We start from the raw sequence: 18,043 nt of genomic DNA on the forward strand, positions 1-18,043 counted from the left end.
ACATCTCAACGTATCACTGGCTGATTTTAAAATGAATTGTGCTTTCCTTAATTTGTCAGTACTGACTTGTGTTAAAAAAACTCATACTGATGAATTTCACAACTGATAATATATAAACCCAAGTGGACCAAAACAACCACTCTGAAGAACAAGAAAATCAGTCAAAATACGTATTTTTTTAAAATATCAGTTTGAGGGCATTACACACCTAACAAGGCTATGAAGAATTACAGGACCAAGACAAGAAAAAAAGATAAACAATAAAAAGAGCTCTAGAATTTCACTCTAGGCGAGGAACCAGAAAGTTTTAGCAGGGAGCAAACAACTGACAGACTAAACTCATGAGTTAGGCCAACAAAATCGCAATTCAGAGCCTCCTATGTTTAGAACACCCCAGGCTTTGGCTGTTACCCCAAAGGGCTACAGCCTAGACCTATAGGTAAACTACAGAAGAACAGTAATTTCAAGGAACGAAAGCCCATCCTTGTTTGGATTAAGGCAACACAGGCTTGACGGTGGCCCTAGAAGCTTACCAGAAGCAAATTTAAATCTTCTCTGGGAAGAAATAACATCCTAGGCTTTGAATCTCTAACATTTAACATGTAATCAAAAACAAAGGCAACAAAAATAATGTGACTGTAAAAACTGAGAAAAATATCAACAGCGAATGGAAACTGCTGGGAGCCGTGGCTACATCATTTGATCGGCTGTTTGACAGGGTCCAGCCGATTAACGCTGAGGGGTGCAGGGTCGCCCCTTGGTGAAGAATAACCGGCCAGCCCCTCACATAGTTCTGAAACCTGTGCTGCTTTTAACTGCCCTTCATTCCTTTTCCTTTCTTAACCTCCAGTTTTCACTCCTTTGGGTGGCTGCTTGGGAGGCACTACCTCCCGGGAAAATTAGATACAGTAAGAGAATGTGACCACCTGCAGGTAACTTTCAAGATATTTTTCAGTTAATTAATGGAGGAGCACACAGTCCCATGTGAGACAATCAGAAAGGAATCCTGCCCAGATAAGATGTCGAATTAGGTTTATGGCCTCCATCTGGTTAATGTTTCCTTCTCCCTCCAGTTCTTTGTCTAAATATACATATGCATCGTCCTTCTAAGTTTGCTGGTTAATTGGATGATCAAGAAGTATCTATATATTATTCTTGACCTTCTGCTTTCTGTTAAAATGTTATAGAGGTTTTCTCCTAAAAGCAATAAACAATAAATAATTGGTGAGTAGAAGGGCCGAGGGGTGCAAGAATGCCCCTCGGTGAAGAATGGCCGGCCAACACCCCCGATATTTTCTGAATTATATGCATGCTTTCTATCAAGGTTATGTGTATACTTATTTCTCTTTTTTATTCTTGAAGATTTATAGTTTAGCTTAGCTTTTCAGCCCTTTACTTTACTAACAATATGATACTTTCTCCGGCAGTGTACTTAAGGGACCGTTAGCTCTACAATCTAAAAGACAAAGGAATGCTTCCACCCCCTAAAGGGCGCGAAAAAGTAAAGATGTTTAACTGCCCGCTGAGAATGCAGATAGCCCTGGGGATAAGACACCCTGGAGTCACCTTTTGTTCCCATTAACCATCTACACTAATGGCGTAAATGATTGAGGGAGGCAGGGATGGCTCCACCAGGATGTAACCAGACGGGCTGCTGCCCTGTCCGGAGGCCTGGACCTTCTCTCTTTGATTTAACTTTACCATGAATTACAACAGACGCCTAGGTACCTATCTCCTTTAGCTTAGAGACAACAAACACTAGTTAATTGCAGAGAAGACGATCATTAACCTTATGCTCTATAGAATGGAATGCTAATAAATATTCTTGTGCTCGTTTCTTACTTCCTTATCTCTCCGAGAATATTTGTAAAACTATTTCTGTACTAATCCTGAAAAATATATAAACGACACTTGTGCACAGTAAAGTCGGACTTGCTAACACCAACCCAAGTCTCACGTCCCCTTTATTTTCCCCCTCCCTCATCGCGCCGACGCCGTCCATCCCTCAGGAACCTGGACTCCGCCGGGGCGGGACCCCGGCAAGTGGCGCCCGAACAGGGACCTGAAGGGTAAGTTCCCCCCACTTCTCGGGACGGATAGGATCCTACCCAGGGCTGGAAAGAAGAGCCCCCTTTAGCCCCTCTCTGCCAAAGGGAGAGTGAGGAAAGGACAGAAGGGTAGTAGGTGTTAAGAACTTTGAGAAGTTTTTGCCCCTCTCTAGAAAGGGAGAGTGAAATAATAATAATAATAATAATAATAATAATAATAATTGAGAAGTTTTTGCCCCTCTCTAGAAAGGGAGAGTGAAATAAAAATAAAAATAATAATAATAATAATAATAATAATAATAGAGAAGTTTTTGCCCCTCTCTAGAAAGGGAGAGTGAAATAAATAATAATAATAATAATAATAATAATTGAGAAGTTTTTGCCCCTCTCTAGAAAGGGAGAGTGAAATAAAAAAATAAAAATAATAATAATAATAATAATAATAGAGAAGTTTTAGTCCCTCTCCGGAAAGGGAGAGTGAAATAAGGTTAGGAAGAATAAGAAGTATTAAGAACTTTTGAGAAGTTTTGGGCCATACTGAGTCTAAAGAAAGAAGGCTCTGTATAGAAATAATAACATGTATGCTTGCAAAAAAGAGACATAAAAGCCTCTTTGGGACAGATTTCTACATTCCTACATTTTTACAAGAACAATGTCCCTGGTTCCCCGAAGAGGAAACTGTTAATTTGGAAACCTGGATGATAGTGGGAACACAACTTAGAAGCTGATTTTCTTTATAAAGAGGTTATATCAACTTTGCCTAAGTATGTTTTAAAATGTCTAACTGGGAATACTTCCTTGTGCAACATTATAAGAGCAAGACCTGTTAAGTTCTGGCCGTGGGTCCTGTCACCACGCAGCAGCTCTGCCTGCCCATGGGTCCTGTCCCCATGCTATTCCACGCTATTCTCTAAATAAAAGAGCACTGCCACCAAATCTTGAGAGCCCAGGAAATCTTTCTCTCGACTCCTCGGCTCACCAACCCTGCATCATTTCTGGTGGACTTGCTTCATCGGCTTGTGAGCTCAAGTTCTGGTAAGTGCCCTATTTTTTCCTTGTGACTTTCTCTTTTTCAAGGATGGATCTAAATTCACTGCTCCATCGGGAACCTTCTCGGACAGCTGTATGAATCCACTTTTGCTGCCCATGGCTACTCTATGGGGCAAATTGTGGCATTCAGCCTGAAGAGAATCAGTACCTTAAGCCTGAGGGTGATGGAAAATGAATTAATCCATTCCTTCCTGACTCTATCTCTAATAGACAAATTTTAAATGGGCACGGGTCGGCCACTTAAGTCATTAGGACGGCCGCCAATCTCCAAGACTCCCGTGGAAGGTTTCTTTTCCTAAGGCTGGAATGGGACCCCTCCCTCTGGCACCTGACCATACTCTGAACTGCGGGAAAAGTCCCAATCGGGACTCCAGTTCAAGGAAAGTACCAAACTCTAACCTTTGGTTGAGTGTGGGAACCCCTTCTTGGGAGAATGGCTCCAGGCTGCAATTGGGTAGAATGTCCCCCAGACTGGCGGAAAGTTCCTCACTGTTTTTCTCTATCCTTTTATCCTGGGAATCATTCACCAGGCACTTATGACTGCCAGGCATAATAGGGAAGGTATACAAGAGATGCATGCAGGGGGACAAGAGATACATGCAGGGGGATGCCCCCATCACCCCTTGCTATAGGAATCCCACAGGCAGAACAAGTAGAACGCTGCCCTAGGCTCAGGAGATTTGCAAGGTAATGGACCCTTTTCTTTCCTCTCTCTTAAAGTTACAGTGACCATTTTTGGCTCCTTTTGAGCTTTGCAGTTGAGAGACAAAGAAATCTTTAAAATATCATAGGCTCCACCTCTGGGGGCGCCCCCCCTGGTTTCCGGGCCTGATCACCCTGGCAACCAAGTGGGGTGCCCTCTCTTGGAGATTGACTCATTACCTGATTGATGGCCGTGATTTTTAAAACAATAGGTGTGAAGGCTCTGTGTCTGTGTGTCTATATGTGTGTGATATTTTTACCTCCGGGTGATATGGCCAATACTAAGAGTTCTGTTTAATTGGCTTAAATTAAGCGCTCACATAAATTCTAAATACAATAGAAATTAACCCACTGTCTTTTAAGATGATATGGATTAACCTTTGGTTAATGAAAACTTAAGTTTGTTGGTTTGATTGAAATGTTTGGATATGTCCTCAGAGTTAGCACTGCATATGCAAATATGCAGCCTGGGTTTCCTAGTCAAATAAGTTCATGTTGTCTGTTAGAAATTTGTCAGCATAATAACTTTAAATGATAGCTGTTTGTCTAATGTCTCAAAGTTCTTGTGGGTAATCTAAACATCATTATTGGGAACAAATGGTTTCTAACTCTACCTAAAAGACAAATCTGTTTTGTTAATTCTAAACTAATCAGGCTTATTTGGTCCAAAGTTACATGGGAAAAATTGTCAGATAAAGTGATAATAATCTTTCTTGGTTGGTAGTATGTGGGTAAATGTTACTGATATAAGTGTTTTAGAAATTATATACATGCCTAAATTCTGATGTATCCTGGCTATCAGCCATAATTCTAATTATTAGTTTAAGGTGTTGTATATCACAGAGATAACCAAGTTTCTCTGTCAATCATCATTTTTAAGTCTTTTATTGTTTACAGTCAGTTATTGTTTTACTCTATTTTTTGCTTTTGCAAATATGTCTCATCTTCAGGAAAATTCATGGAAAGGACTCTAACACTCTAGAATACAGGTTTCTAATAAACGCTCAGATTGTAAAACTAAACTGGGTAAAAATTACAGAACTCCAACAGAGAAACTGATGACCTCACAAACTGCTGACAGAAGATTAAGATCAAGAACCAATTACACAGGACAGAATAAACTGATAGGGATGATTATAATTTTTATGACTTTTTAATTGAGATATTACTGATTTTTAATATTTTGCTTTTTTCCAGAGTTAAGAAAATCTTTTTCTCTATTCTCTTAAAGAACTATGACTTACAGCAATTTATAAACAAAATTGAAACATTTGTCTTTTCCTCGCTATCTGAGCCCCCCAAAACAACAATTGGAAAAATTACAAGGAGGAGAGCTCAAATATAGCTCTCCCCGTCTTTTACTAAGTCATGCTCTGTTTGTGATAAATTTTCTCAATTTAGATTTTCATGGTGAGTCACCTATGATGAGACATTGGAATGATAATAAACAAAATATTTTACTACAGGTCAAATGGAAGGACCTGCTTACAGGACAGTGGAAAGGTCCTGATATTCTCTTAACTATCGGTCGAGGATATGCTTGCATATTTCCACAGGACACTTCATCTCCTTGGTGGATTCCTGATCATCTGATTCGACATGTACCGCAAGCAGCCTCTGCCCCCACCTCCACCAAGGCAGACGAGCCCCAGCTTCCGAGTCAAGATAGATGATGAATCTCCCCCAGTAGCCCAGATGAGACGACTTTCACTCCGCGAGAAACCTTCTAAACGTCTGGCTCCCCGTCCGCACTCGCCTCCGCCCTCCTATTCTTTCTACTGACTCTGGCAAAATTCAACCACACTTGTTGCAGGCCATAGCCGCTTTACACAATGTTGTACTGATTAGACCAACAGGATCACAGTTGTATAAGGTTAAGGCCTGTGTCCTGGCCCCTTATGTTTTCTTGGCCTTTCCTGTACACAGTTTTGCTATGTCTATCTCTTTTAATAATTCTCGTTATGATATCTCCTGTCCAGATTGTATTTTTAACTAATTGTTTGAGCCCTGATGTAGAGGTACAAGCTGTAATCGTATTACAACAACCCCCCTGCCTCATGCTGCCTGTTCACCTGTCTGGACCTTGGTATGATGATGTTGGATTGCTTACTTTGAAACAGGCTACTGATCTTTTACAGCGCCCCCGCCGGTTTATCTCTGCTTTAATATTGGGTATCTCAGCCTTGATTGCATTAGCAACCTCTCTCACTGTATCTGCTGTAGCGCTGACTAAACAAATACATACTGCCTCTTATGTAGACGATCTTTCTAAGAATACCACTCTTGCCCTAACTACCCAAGAAATAATAGACGAAAAACTGGAGGCAAAGGAAACGCTCTGGAAGAGGCAATATTACAGATAGGACAAGAACTTACAAATTTGAAGGTTAAACTGGCCTTGCGATGTTATGTGTCCTATAGATGGATCTGTGGGACTCCTCTTAAGGTAAATCAATCTCTACACTCCTGGGAGAAAATTAAAAATCATATCCAGGGAATATGGAACCATTCAGACTTTAGTCTAGACATTTGTGACTTACATAGACAAATTAATAATATTAATCAGGCTAAAGAATCCTTTTCTGCTTCTGAAGTGGCCACCAACTTTTTCACCTCTCTGACCTCTTTTGTAGGGGAGAAAAATTGGAGCTCCTTTATTGTTAATATTGCTGTCGCCATTGGTGCTCTAATGATTTGTCTTTGCCTTTTTCCAGTCTTTCTCAAGTTAATATTCAACTCTATAAGTTGGGTTTCAGCAGAATTACATCTGTTGGCCTTAAAAAGTAAAAAAGGGGGAGATGCTGGGAGCCGTGGCTACATCATTTGATCGGCTGTTTGACAGGGTCCAGCCGATTAACGCTGAGGGGTGCAGGGTCGCCCCTTGGTGAAGAATAACCGGCCAGCCCCTCACATAGTTCTGAAACCTGTGCTGCTTTTAACTGCCCTTCATTCCTTTTCCTTTCTTAACCTCCAGTTTTCACTCCTTTGGGTGGCTGCTTGGGAGGCACTACCTCCCGGGAAAATTAGATACAGTAAGAGAATGTGACCACCTGCAGGTAACTTTCAAGATATTTTTCAGTTAATTAATGGAGGAGCACACAGTCCCATGTGAGACAATCAGAAAGGAATCCTGCCCAGATAAGATGTCGAATTAGGTTTATGGCCTCCATCTGGTTAATGTTTCCTTCTCCCTCCAGTTCTTTGTCTAAATATACATATGCATCGTCCTTCTAAGTTTGCTGGTTAATTGGATGATCAAGAAGTATCTATATATTATTCTTGACCTTCTGCTTTCTGTTAAAATGTTATAGAGGTTTTCTCCTAAAAGCAATAAACAATAAATAATTGGTGAGTAGAAGGGCCGAGGGGTGCAAGAATGCCCCTCGGTGAAGAATGGCCGGCCAACACCCCCGATATTTTCTGAATTATATGCATGCTTTCTATCAAGGTTATGTGTATACTTATTTCTCTTTTTTATTCTTGAAGATTTATAGTTTAGCTTAGCTTTTCAGCCCTTTACTTTACTAACAATATGATACTTTCTCCGGCAGTGTACTTAAGGGACCGTTAGCTCTACAATCTAAAAGACAAAGGAATGCTTCCACCCCCTAAAGGGCGCGAAAAAGTAAAGATGTTTAACTGCCCGCTGAGAATGCAGATAGCCCTGGGGATAAGACACCCTGGAGTCACCTTTTGTTCCCATTAACCATCTACACTAATGGCGTAAATGATTGAGGGAGGCAGGGATGGCTCCACCAGGATGTAACCAGACGGGCTGCTGCCCTGTCCGGAGGCCTGGACCTTCTCTCTTTGATTTAACTTTACCATGAATTACAACAGACGCCTAGGTACCTATCTCCTTTAGCTTAGAGACAACAAACACTAGTTAATTGCAGAGAAGACGATCATTAACCTTATGCTCTATAGAATGGAATGCTAATAAATATTCTTGTGCTCGTTTCTTACTTCCTTATCTCTCCGAGAATATTTGTAAAACTATTTCTGTACTAATCCTGAAAAATATATAAACGACACTTGTGCACAGTAAAGTCGGACTTGCTAACACCAACCCAAGTCTCACGTCCCCTTTATTTTCCCCCTCCCTCATCGCGCCGACGCCGTCCATCCCTCAGGAACCTGGACTCCGCCGGGGCGGGACCCCGGCAGGAAACAGATCCCCTCTGTTGAGGGGAGCAAGACACCAAAACAAGGAAATTACCAGACACAGGTTTTTTAAATAACTATGACTGATTTTCAAGGAATTAAAATAATGAGAACTTTAGCAGAAAACTGAAAACTCTAAAAAAGAACCAAATGAAAATTCTGAACTAAAAGATACAATAACTAAAACAAAGAACACCACAACAGGTTTAACAGCAGATTGTTAGTGTGAACTAACAAAGTGGAATACAGGTCAGAAAAAAGTTCGTAACAGCAGAAAAAAGCCTAAGAAACAAAAGGGAATCGACACTAAATGTCTAGAGTCGGCTGGGTGACACAGTGGTTAAGTGCGCACATTCTGCTTCGGCAGCCTGGGGTTCACCAGTTCAGATCCCGGGTGCAGACATGGCACCACTTGGCAAGCCATGCTGTGGCAGGCGTCCCACGTATAAGGCAGAGGAAGACTGGCGGCAGATATTAGCTCAGGGCTAATCTCCCCGGCCCCCCCCCCCCCCAAAAAAAACAGTAAATGTCTAATATATAGGTGACTGGAGTCTCAGAAGGAGAGAGAGAAAGTAAAGGATAGAATCATACTACGCAAACACCAGCCAAAAGAAAGCTAGCACAGCTATATTAACATAAAACAGTTTGAAGAATAAACCATTACTAGAGATAAGGGGTGAAAATTCATAATGATAAAAGTTTCAATTCAGTAGGAACATGGGAAATTCTAAATTTGTACATACCCAATGACATAGCTTCGAATTACATGAGCCAACAAGTAGAAACAGAAAAATCTAAGTAGTGAGATTTTAACACATGTCTCACCATAGGTAAGAATGCAACCATTTTGAAACCACATGCGGCATTAATTACAAAAGTTAAATATACATGTATACTATGATCCAACAATTTCACTCCAAGACATATTTCTCAAAAGAAATACATATACAGATATCAAGAGATATGCACAAAATGTTGAAAGCAGTCTGATTCTTAATATTAAAAATATGAAAATGACCCAAATGTCCTTCTAGAATAGGCTGATTAAACAGAAGTATGTTCAAGGGAATACTATACAACAATGAAAATGAATGAACTTCAACTACTCACAACACAGATAAATCTCACAAGGTCAAATGATGAAAGCCAGATACAAAAGATTACATACTGTGGGGTTCCATTCAGATCGGTGTTTCCCAACATTTTTGCATGATTGCTACCCTACAGGAAAACTTCAGACTTTTTCCTAATTCCCCCCCCATGAAATTTTAATACCACAGATATAGTATGTAAGTGTTTATGTACTATGTGTATATCTGTGCCTTGTACATAAAAAGATAAGCATAAAGCTTAGTTTTTTAATTCAATACAGGGTTAACAATAATTAAAATTTTTGAGATAAAAGTTAAATTGAAAATTTTAAAGCTCTTCACATTTAACTTTAACTATTTCTTAATTTTAATGTGATTTAATATACATGGATTGTAATGCATCACATTACATATATAAATTAGAAATTTATGAATACATACCAGCAATATAATCAAGTTTTTAAAAATCTTTCAAAACTTATTTTTCCAGCAAAAGGAAAGCAACTGAAAACACATTAATTTCTTAAAAATTTTAGTAAACTTTTAAATTTTTCACATGAGAAAATATCCTAACTATACCAAAGATACTCATTCAGCTGATCAACATTTTTTCTTCTCAGTACTCGACAACTAAGTTGAATCACTTTTAAATTAAGTAATAAGATAAAAACTATTTTTACTTAATTCTCAAAGCCCAAGTCATATACAAAAGTACTGAGCATCAAGTTTAAACAACAAGGCAGCTGATGGCAGCCAGGCATGATTAAGTAATCTCTCACAATATGACTTCAAGACTGAGTGATCAACTGAGAGAAAACTTTCCAAACACAACCACTTTTCACCACAACATTGTGGCACTAATCTTGCATACATCTTGTGTGCCTTCCATGAATTCAGTGCTAATGCCATTCATGTGATGTTCAAAAAATCCAAATAGAGAAATTAAACACTAAGGAATAAGAATTTCTTGAGTAAGGCTGAGCTTTCACAAACCATTGTAACATCTAAGATTTTCAATAAATGCATGATTTGGATAAACTTCAGGAACAAAGCTAACCAGCAGTTTTAGAAGACAGCTGGTTACCTATGGGAGAAAGGAGAGAGAGAAGTAAAACGCTTTTGATGGGCTAGTCATGTTCTGTTCTTGACCTGAGTGGTCATTAGACAATTTTCCAGAACCCTTTAGCACTGTTAGGCATTAGGCTACTTCCCTAAGTTTTCAAACTACCCTTTCCTAACAGCTGTACAACCTTATGTCTTACTATTTTAAATTCCAAACAGGAGGCTTTAAGCAAGATCTATTATTCAAGTTTGGGTGAAAGTTACTAACATTCTCACTGCTCAAAAAGAAAACTATAAATTTCAGTTTAAGTTCTAATTTGGTCATTGTTAAGAAAACAGAATTTAGGGTACCTTTTGTGAGAGCTGGAGAGTCTTCCTTTTTCTTCCAATTACATAAAGATTTCTTTCCTCTTCACCTTTCTCTATTCTGAAGTCTTCCAACTTCCTACAAATTTAAGTATCCAGTTATATTCGTTACTGAACTGATAAGTAAAGGATACACAGAGGAAAAATTAATCATTATGATTCTAGGAATCATAAGCTTATACACTTCTTAAATTAATACAGAAAACTCCTAAAGATATAACAAAACTTAGGTCAAGCTGTACTTTATGTTAGAAACATAAATAAAATCTCAGCAGCAACTAGGAGGTCCTATTTTTCATATTTAACACAGAAATACTCATTCGTTTGTACTTTGGCCCTATTAAGACCAACTCGAACAAGACCTCACATTACCTACTCAAAAGGTCCCTAGGATTTTCCAAGATTGCCAATTCCCTTCTCTAAAGAAAAAAGCAGAATCCTGTTCCAAACTTATTAAAACTGCATGTTCTATAATTTGTAGAAAACGAGAAATGTTACTAGTTCTTCTACCAATATTTCACTTATATGATACAAAAGAAAGATTATAACGTTACTGTGACCAATTTCAAAAGCAAGGGAACTTCTACTATGAGAAAAGTACTGAAGATCATTTTTCCTTCTCCAGAGTGAAGGAATTCAAGTGACTGAATGCTCTTTTTCTCCAATTTGAATACTGTTGAAAATACATAGCTTTATGTTTTGCATTCAATTTAAAACCTGCTGGACATTTCAAAACTGACATGTTGGCCATGCTCCAAGATATAACTGGACAATCAAATAAGCACAAACGCTGTAAGGGCAAAAACTGATTCTAATGAAATCGTTTTTTTCTGAAGGTTCATCTGCAGCCCACATTCAGATTACAGCGGAACATTATTCTATCCACAGGAAGTTCTGAATCAGACTCAACCCTTCAGTTGTCTATTTCACCAGCTTTATGTGTATTTAAGGAACTCGATAAGGTTTTTCACTTGCAGCCAAATGAAATTCCTAACCCATATCTGTATGCTTCTCTGTTTTGACAATGAAACACTACATACAATTCATTCACAACCGATAACAAAGCAAAGGAACACTCCAGGCTTTCATAAGTATCGTCTTCAACTGTGTGCAATTCCATGCCTAATAAGATGGTCAGCTAAGAAAAGTGATTTTGTAAAAGATCACAGAGTAGATATGCAATTCATTCATTCATTCTTTTAGAATGAATAATTTCTACTATTGTTAGGTTAAGACAAACTACATGACTGAACTCTAGCCCCTAAAAGAATTACCTCTACTGGGAAACAACATTGTGTGCTCACCTTTTTGCACAGTAGGATTATTTATCTTCTCACACTTTGACCTATCACCTAATTTTTCACAATAGATATGTACTATTTTTACAGTCAGAAAACCAATTTTTAATTTCTCTTGACCCTTATCAAATGACAGCCTAATAAACAGTTGTGTAAAATTTGCCATTCCTCCCACTACAAAGATTGTTGTCAAGGGTGCTGACCACTACTACACCACTCAGCATCCCCTTTATAAAATCTCATGTATATTTTAGAATACCACACTAGAAAGAGCTATGCCCTTCTTTAGGAAAATTATATTGTGGCAGACAGCTAGCTGTCTCCTTTTCTTCCTTAGAACAGAATCTCAATTTTTACCTAGCCTCTTTGCTGGCCTAAATAAACTGTACTACCTAGTCTCCTCTGTAGCTAAGCATGGCCGTATGACAACACTCTGGTCAATGAGTTATGAACAAAAATGTCATATGGGAGCATTAAGGCTGCTTAAATGAAGCTCCCTCAACTAAAAATGTGCTTTTTGCCTTCTGTCCCTCTTCCTTCTTCTAGTCTAAATCTCAGCCTCCCTCACAGATGCAGATGTGTGATCGCTAACATACATAAAGCCCAGCTATGTTGGACTTTGAGGTGACCTTAAGATTGGAAGCCACACTCTAAGATGGAAATGAGAAACATGGGAGCCTGAGTCCCTGATTAACTGAGGAACCATGATTCTCGCCTTAAATTATTTCCAGTCTTCCTTTATGTTAAGAGAATAAAGCCTTGTTTAAGAAACTACTCTTCAGGTCTTTCATTCTTGTTCCCTGTTTATTTCCCTTGGTTTTGAAAATGAAAAATATCCCAAAATGACACTTTCAGTTCTCATGACCATGCAACTCAGACACAATATTAAGGCTTAATTTTAGCATAACTACATACACAATGGTGATTCTGTATTTCTCATCTCAATTCCAGATTTTGCTTTTCACTGTTTTATTGTGTGCTTATAAACATTCTCAAATTCATTGTACATTATAAGTATTATCCAATATTACTCCAATCACTGAAACTCTTCTGGCTAAACACATGAAGCAAACACTTCTACAAAATTATCTTTAAGGTATTAGTTATTATAAGACACAAACATGACAGAATGCTGAAATATATTTTAGATATCAATGAAAAACAGTATTTGCTGCCTCTATTTCAGTAACTCAAAAATCAGTCTGTTACAACTCAGCAGCAAGTAACCCCCTACTGCCCAGACTATAATTATGATATACCATTTCCACTAAAAGAAAATAGGGCTGCTTAAGAGAAAAGTGATGTCAGTTCTAGGTTAAGAAATTTACAAGTTGAACCTGTAACACTTGACCATGCCTGAGAGCAGGGATGCTGTGGAATGCTACCATAGTCATTTCAAAAGGACTTAGGAGCTGGGGCTGGCCCCGTGGCCGAGTGGTTAAAGTTCGCGCACTCCGCTGCAGGCGGCCAGTGTTTCGTTGGTTCGAATCCTGGGCACGGACATGGCACTGCTCATCAAACCACGCTGAGGCAGCGTCCCACATACCACAACTAGAAGAACCCACAACGAAGAATATACAACTATGTACCGGGGGGCTTTGGGGAGAAAAAGGAAAAAATAAAATCTTTAAAAAAAAAAAAAAATGAAAAAGAAAAAAAAAAAAATGAAAAAGAAAAAAAAAAAAAAAAGGACTTAGGAGCTAACTTGAAGAGGCTCCTCCTGGCCAGGGATAGAACAATTTAACTATCAATAAGGAATACTAGAAATAAGCTAAATCACAGCAGTGTGATTGATACAGTGAAAAACACAACACATACAAATTGGTCATTGCTGGAGGATGAAAGGGAATAAATCTTTATTTTGAAGGTAAATAAAGCAAAATAATCCAGCCTCTATCCTGTCTTTTAAATATGAACCATACCACTAGATAATCAAATAGAAAATTTCTTTTTCACAAGTATCTACGATAATAAATGACTTCAGAGAGTTGAACTATCACTATTTTATAACCCCTAACGAATTAATGAATCTAGGCAGTGCGCATCAATGCCTGCTAGCATCACAAAGAGAATAGATACTACATGCCTTACAACAGAATTATACCACTTACAAAATAAGTCCTGCAAAAAACCTACAAATATGCCATTTGAGACAATCAGAAATTTAAACACTGATTGGGTATTTGGTTCTACTGAGGTATCGTTTGTTTTTCTAAAGTATGATAACGGCATTGTGGTTATATTTTAAGACAATTCTTTATCTTTTAGAAACAGATACTGACATGCTTTCGGACAAAATGATATTACATCTGGGATTTCTTTCAAAATAGTACTAACGGGAGAAAAATGGGTGTTTGTATAGACGAAACAAGACCAGTTCTGAAAAGATTTACCATAGTAAAAAACGTTAGAACAATTTTGACATTTTCCTACCACAATTAAAATAGATTCTAATCCATTACTAAAATACATTTATATGATTATTTACACAACTAATGGATTAGAAGATGAGTAAATAACCATATAGATATATTTTCATAGATAGAAACAATATTAATAGATATCCTAAAACAAACCTAAATATGCCTAGTGGTACCTCTGGTACAACCACTCTTCGTTTCCAAGCCTGCAGGTCACGTTCTGTAGCAATCTGACTACGTGGAGCATTCTGATGCATCTGACGAACACCTTCAACTTGTCCACTACGACGCAGACCAATATTTGGAGGGGAATGGATGTCTAAGCTTAGTCTTCTAAAACCTAGGGAAAAATGGTCAAGAAGTGATTCCAAAATAAATTTCAATCTAATGCATTTAACAGATAATCAGCATATACATTCCTCCTAATAAGACACAAACCAAAAATAAAGACCTACTGAAAAAACTTTGGAAAAAAGAATCTTAATGTGACTGAGATCAAAGTGTAGAATACAGAACAAACATTAACATAACTATTAACCTCAATTTCCATTTTTTACTAGACTTTCTGAACTCTTTTAATGTACAGGTATTTTCTATTATAATGTTATATTCACAGTCTTAAAAACCTTGTCTTCTTCAAAATTGCATACTAAAAACTGATCTTTCTCGAAAAATTAGCACTTAAGATAGACTCCTCGACCTGTAGTGGCTTTATAACAAGAGCTCTAACAAAAACATTAATTGCGACCTCAAGAGAATCTGAGCCACTAAGGCAGGCAGAGTGGGGTTTTAAAGATTCACAAAAACGCAAAGTGGGGAAATGCTGGCAGCACCTCTAGTGGAGCTGGGTGAGTGGGCGACAGGGCAATGCAGACAACAGTGAACCCTGAGCCTGCAGAGCTAATCACATGGGCACAGGAGACAAGGCAACCTCCCATGAGCCAGAAGTCACAGAGGATGGACACTAGCCTTGAGGGGAGGGAAGAAAGCCCCAAGCAAAATACTTGTTTTCTCAAAACACAGAGTAAAGGGGCTTCTGCTACTAATGCAACAGAGAAATTGGGAGCTATATACTTTCCTGCAGGAGGCTATAAAATTCCATTCCAGCTATGCCAGCTCTCTTTGCCTAGGATAAAATCCACATGAGTAAATACAACTTCTGCATTCTTCTACATACCACACTCTGTTTACCATTCAAATGTGAACCAATTTGCATTGCACAACAGACTATATTTCACCTACTAACAACAGCACTAAATATCCCTGCTATTAATCCAAACATTTATATTAAAATATGTATCATATGTATAAAAGATATTCATTTTGTCTCTGATTTTCGGCAGTTTTACTATGATGTATTGTAGTCATCTGTTGCTACATAACAAATTGCCCCAAAAGACTGTATTATGATTACATAAAAGAATGTGCATGTTCTTGGAAGACTTAGGATGAAGCATTAAGGGACAAAAGTCACAATGTCTCCAACTCAATCTAAAAAGGTTTAGAAAAAACATACCAGAGAGAAAGAGAGACTGTATGTACACAAAAGGAGACAAAACAAATGTAGCAAAACAATGAATCTAGGTAAAGGGTATATGGGTATCTATTGTGTTATTCCTGCAACTTTACTATAGGATTTTTTTCAAAATAAAACACTGGAAGAAATAAGGTCTTATGCTATAAATTTAAGGGGAAAAAACTTTAATTCCTCATATTAGTTTTTGTTTTTTACAGTCCTAGTCCATAGGCAGCAGGAATTCACCAAAAAATTTTTAAATTCATCTGTACTTAGCTGTAAAGGTCCTTAAAGCTCAGCAAGCCCAAGGGAAAGTAACCAAGCAAAGTAGAAGAAACTCAATTTGCCAAGTCAAATAAGATTTAATGTAACTTGAAAGCTCTTCCTCCATAGACACCTAGAAATGCCTTGTAAAATATAACAAATACCCTTAAATGAATCATCGAACTGGCAAATCACCTTGGGAAACAGGAAACTAAATGAGATCATGAGCTGAAACTATGGCAGCCTGACAAAGTTGTCCAAATCAGTAATCCAAGGGTTTGAGTTTTTACGCCCACATGGAAAAGAAAAATTAGGCCTTGGGCCTGTGTCAGGCACACAGCTCTAAATGAAAAATAGCCCTCCTGCCCCCACAAGCCCTTCCCCCTCCCCAAAAGAAAAGCCTCTCAAATCCTTGCACTGCTATACCCCAAACAAAATTTTAATTCACCTATAGGCATAAGGAGATAATTAGAAAACTTGCCTATGTCTGCCTGAATCCAGATCGGGGCCGGGCGGGGGGACAACACATCTTGCCTGGGAATTCATAAACATAGCCTGTACTTCACCTCAGTTAGGGGTTCAAATTTATATTACTCATGTGGTCCAAAAACTACAAAAAGGGTAAATTAAAGTAAGAAGTGGTCCTGGCAGGGCCTGCATATCCCAATGCCATCTTCCACCAAGATTACTGTGTGTGCAGTGACTACCTGTCTTTGGGCTAGCCTGATTTTTATACCGTTTTGTTCTTTTCAGTAAAGGCAATTTGTCAGATATTTAATCCACTGTTTTATAAAACTTCTTAAAGAGACAAGATCATAGGTTAAACAAAACATTTTACTTATAAAAGGCCCTAGATTAGTGATAACCTTGGGTACCTTACAGAATCATTTGTAAAACCATTCTGGAAAGACAAGCTCTCAACTTTGGCTGTACATCATTCCCACTGACCATTTCCTCCTAAAGATAAACTCATAATCCAAACTAACACATGATGATATATAACAATATAGATTAGGCTACTCAGTGAAATTTCAATAGTAAGAAATATTTTAAACACTGTAAAATACATAACTTAGAGGGAAGAAGAAAGAGAAAATATATCCAAAAAATAGGTATTCAACTTCATTAGTGACTTTTAAAAATTTCAAATTAAGACTGCATTACCATTTGACACCCACTTGAATGGCAAATCAAGAAATCCACCAAATCCTGGAGAAGTGAATCAACAGCACCCTTTATATACTGCTGGTGGGAGTACAAAGTGTACAACCACTGGGGACAATAGATTGACATAATGTATCTATACCCAGCAATTCCACTCCTAGATTAACATTCAAGAGAAATTCTTTCAAATGTATAGAGTACCCACACAAGACTATTAACGTCATTTCTGTTCATGATTAACGTCATTTCTGTTCATGATTAGCAAAATCTCAAAGCTACCCAAAGCCCATAGAATGAATAAATAAAATCAGATATATTCATAATACATAATAGTCAAAATAAATCTGATCTAACAATGGAGCAATCTTAAAAATATAATATTATGCAAAAAGTTAAGTCCCAAATAAATACATAGAACCTAATAACCTTTTTAGAAAGTTTTAAAACAAATGCTTTTTAGTAAGACATAAGAATGTCAAACCTATATTTTTAAAAAGGCAAAGGAAGGACCAACACAAGATTTGGAACAACTGTTCTCTTGGGAGAGGGAAACTGGGGAGGACCACACAAATATATGTAGGTTATTATCATGATTTAATACAAGTAAAAGAGCACCACGTGTGAACAAATGATAAAAACCACGTCACCAACAAAGGATTGACAGACCTAATTCTGTGCACCTAGAATCCAAAACAATGAAGGATATAAAACTTAAAGCATAAGGCACTAATTTTAAAGTCAGCTTTTAAGGAGAATCAACAGAAATTCCAGACATAATAGTCACTACAAGTAAAAATCTAAAGACCAGTTACGTGGCAGACTAGATGAAAGAGATCAAGAGTGACAGGGGAGACAGATCTGAAGAAACTATCCAGAGTACAGCACTGAGTGATAAAGA

The 18,043-nt window shown here is 37.9% G+C and overlaps 1 protein-coding gene and 1 long non-coding RNA gene across 2 annotated transcripts in view; one reads left to right on the forward strand and one right to left on the reverse strand.

Annotated features, from left to right (window-relative positions):
• BRWD1 (bromodomain and WD repeat domain containing 1) overlaps positions 1-18,043 on the reverse strand; it is a 136,825-nt gene that overhangs the window by 61,556 nt on the left and 57,226 nt on the right. Inside the window, exons 19-20 of the mRNA XM_070597488.1 lie at positions 14,358-14,541; positions 10,469-10,562 (exon numbers count right to left, since the gene is read on the reverse strand). Of these exons, the coding sequence (XP_070453589.1) occupies positions 10,469-10,562; positions 14,358-14,541 (278 nt within the window). The remainder of the gene's footprint in view (positions 1-10,468; positions 10,563-14,357; positions 14,542-18,043) is intronic.
• Positions 1,946-7,869, forward strand: LOC139079885 (uncharacterized). Its single transcript, XR_011533875.1, has 2 exons — positions 1,946-2,069; positions 5,267-7,869. It is a non-coding gene; the product is annotated as an uncharacterized lncRNA (long non-coding RNA).

This window comes from Equus przewalskii, chromosome 27, assembly GCF_037783145.1.
Source record: "Equus przewalskii isolate Varuska chromosome 27, EquPr2, whole genome shotgun sequence".
NCBI lineage: Eukaryota > Metazoa > Chordata > Mammalia > Perissodactyla > Equidae > Equus > Equus przewalskii.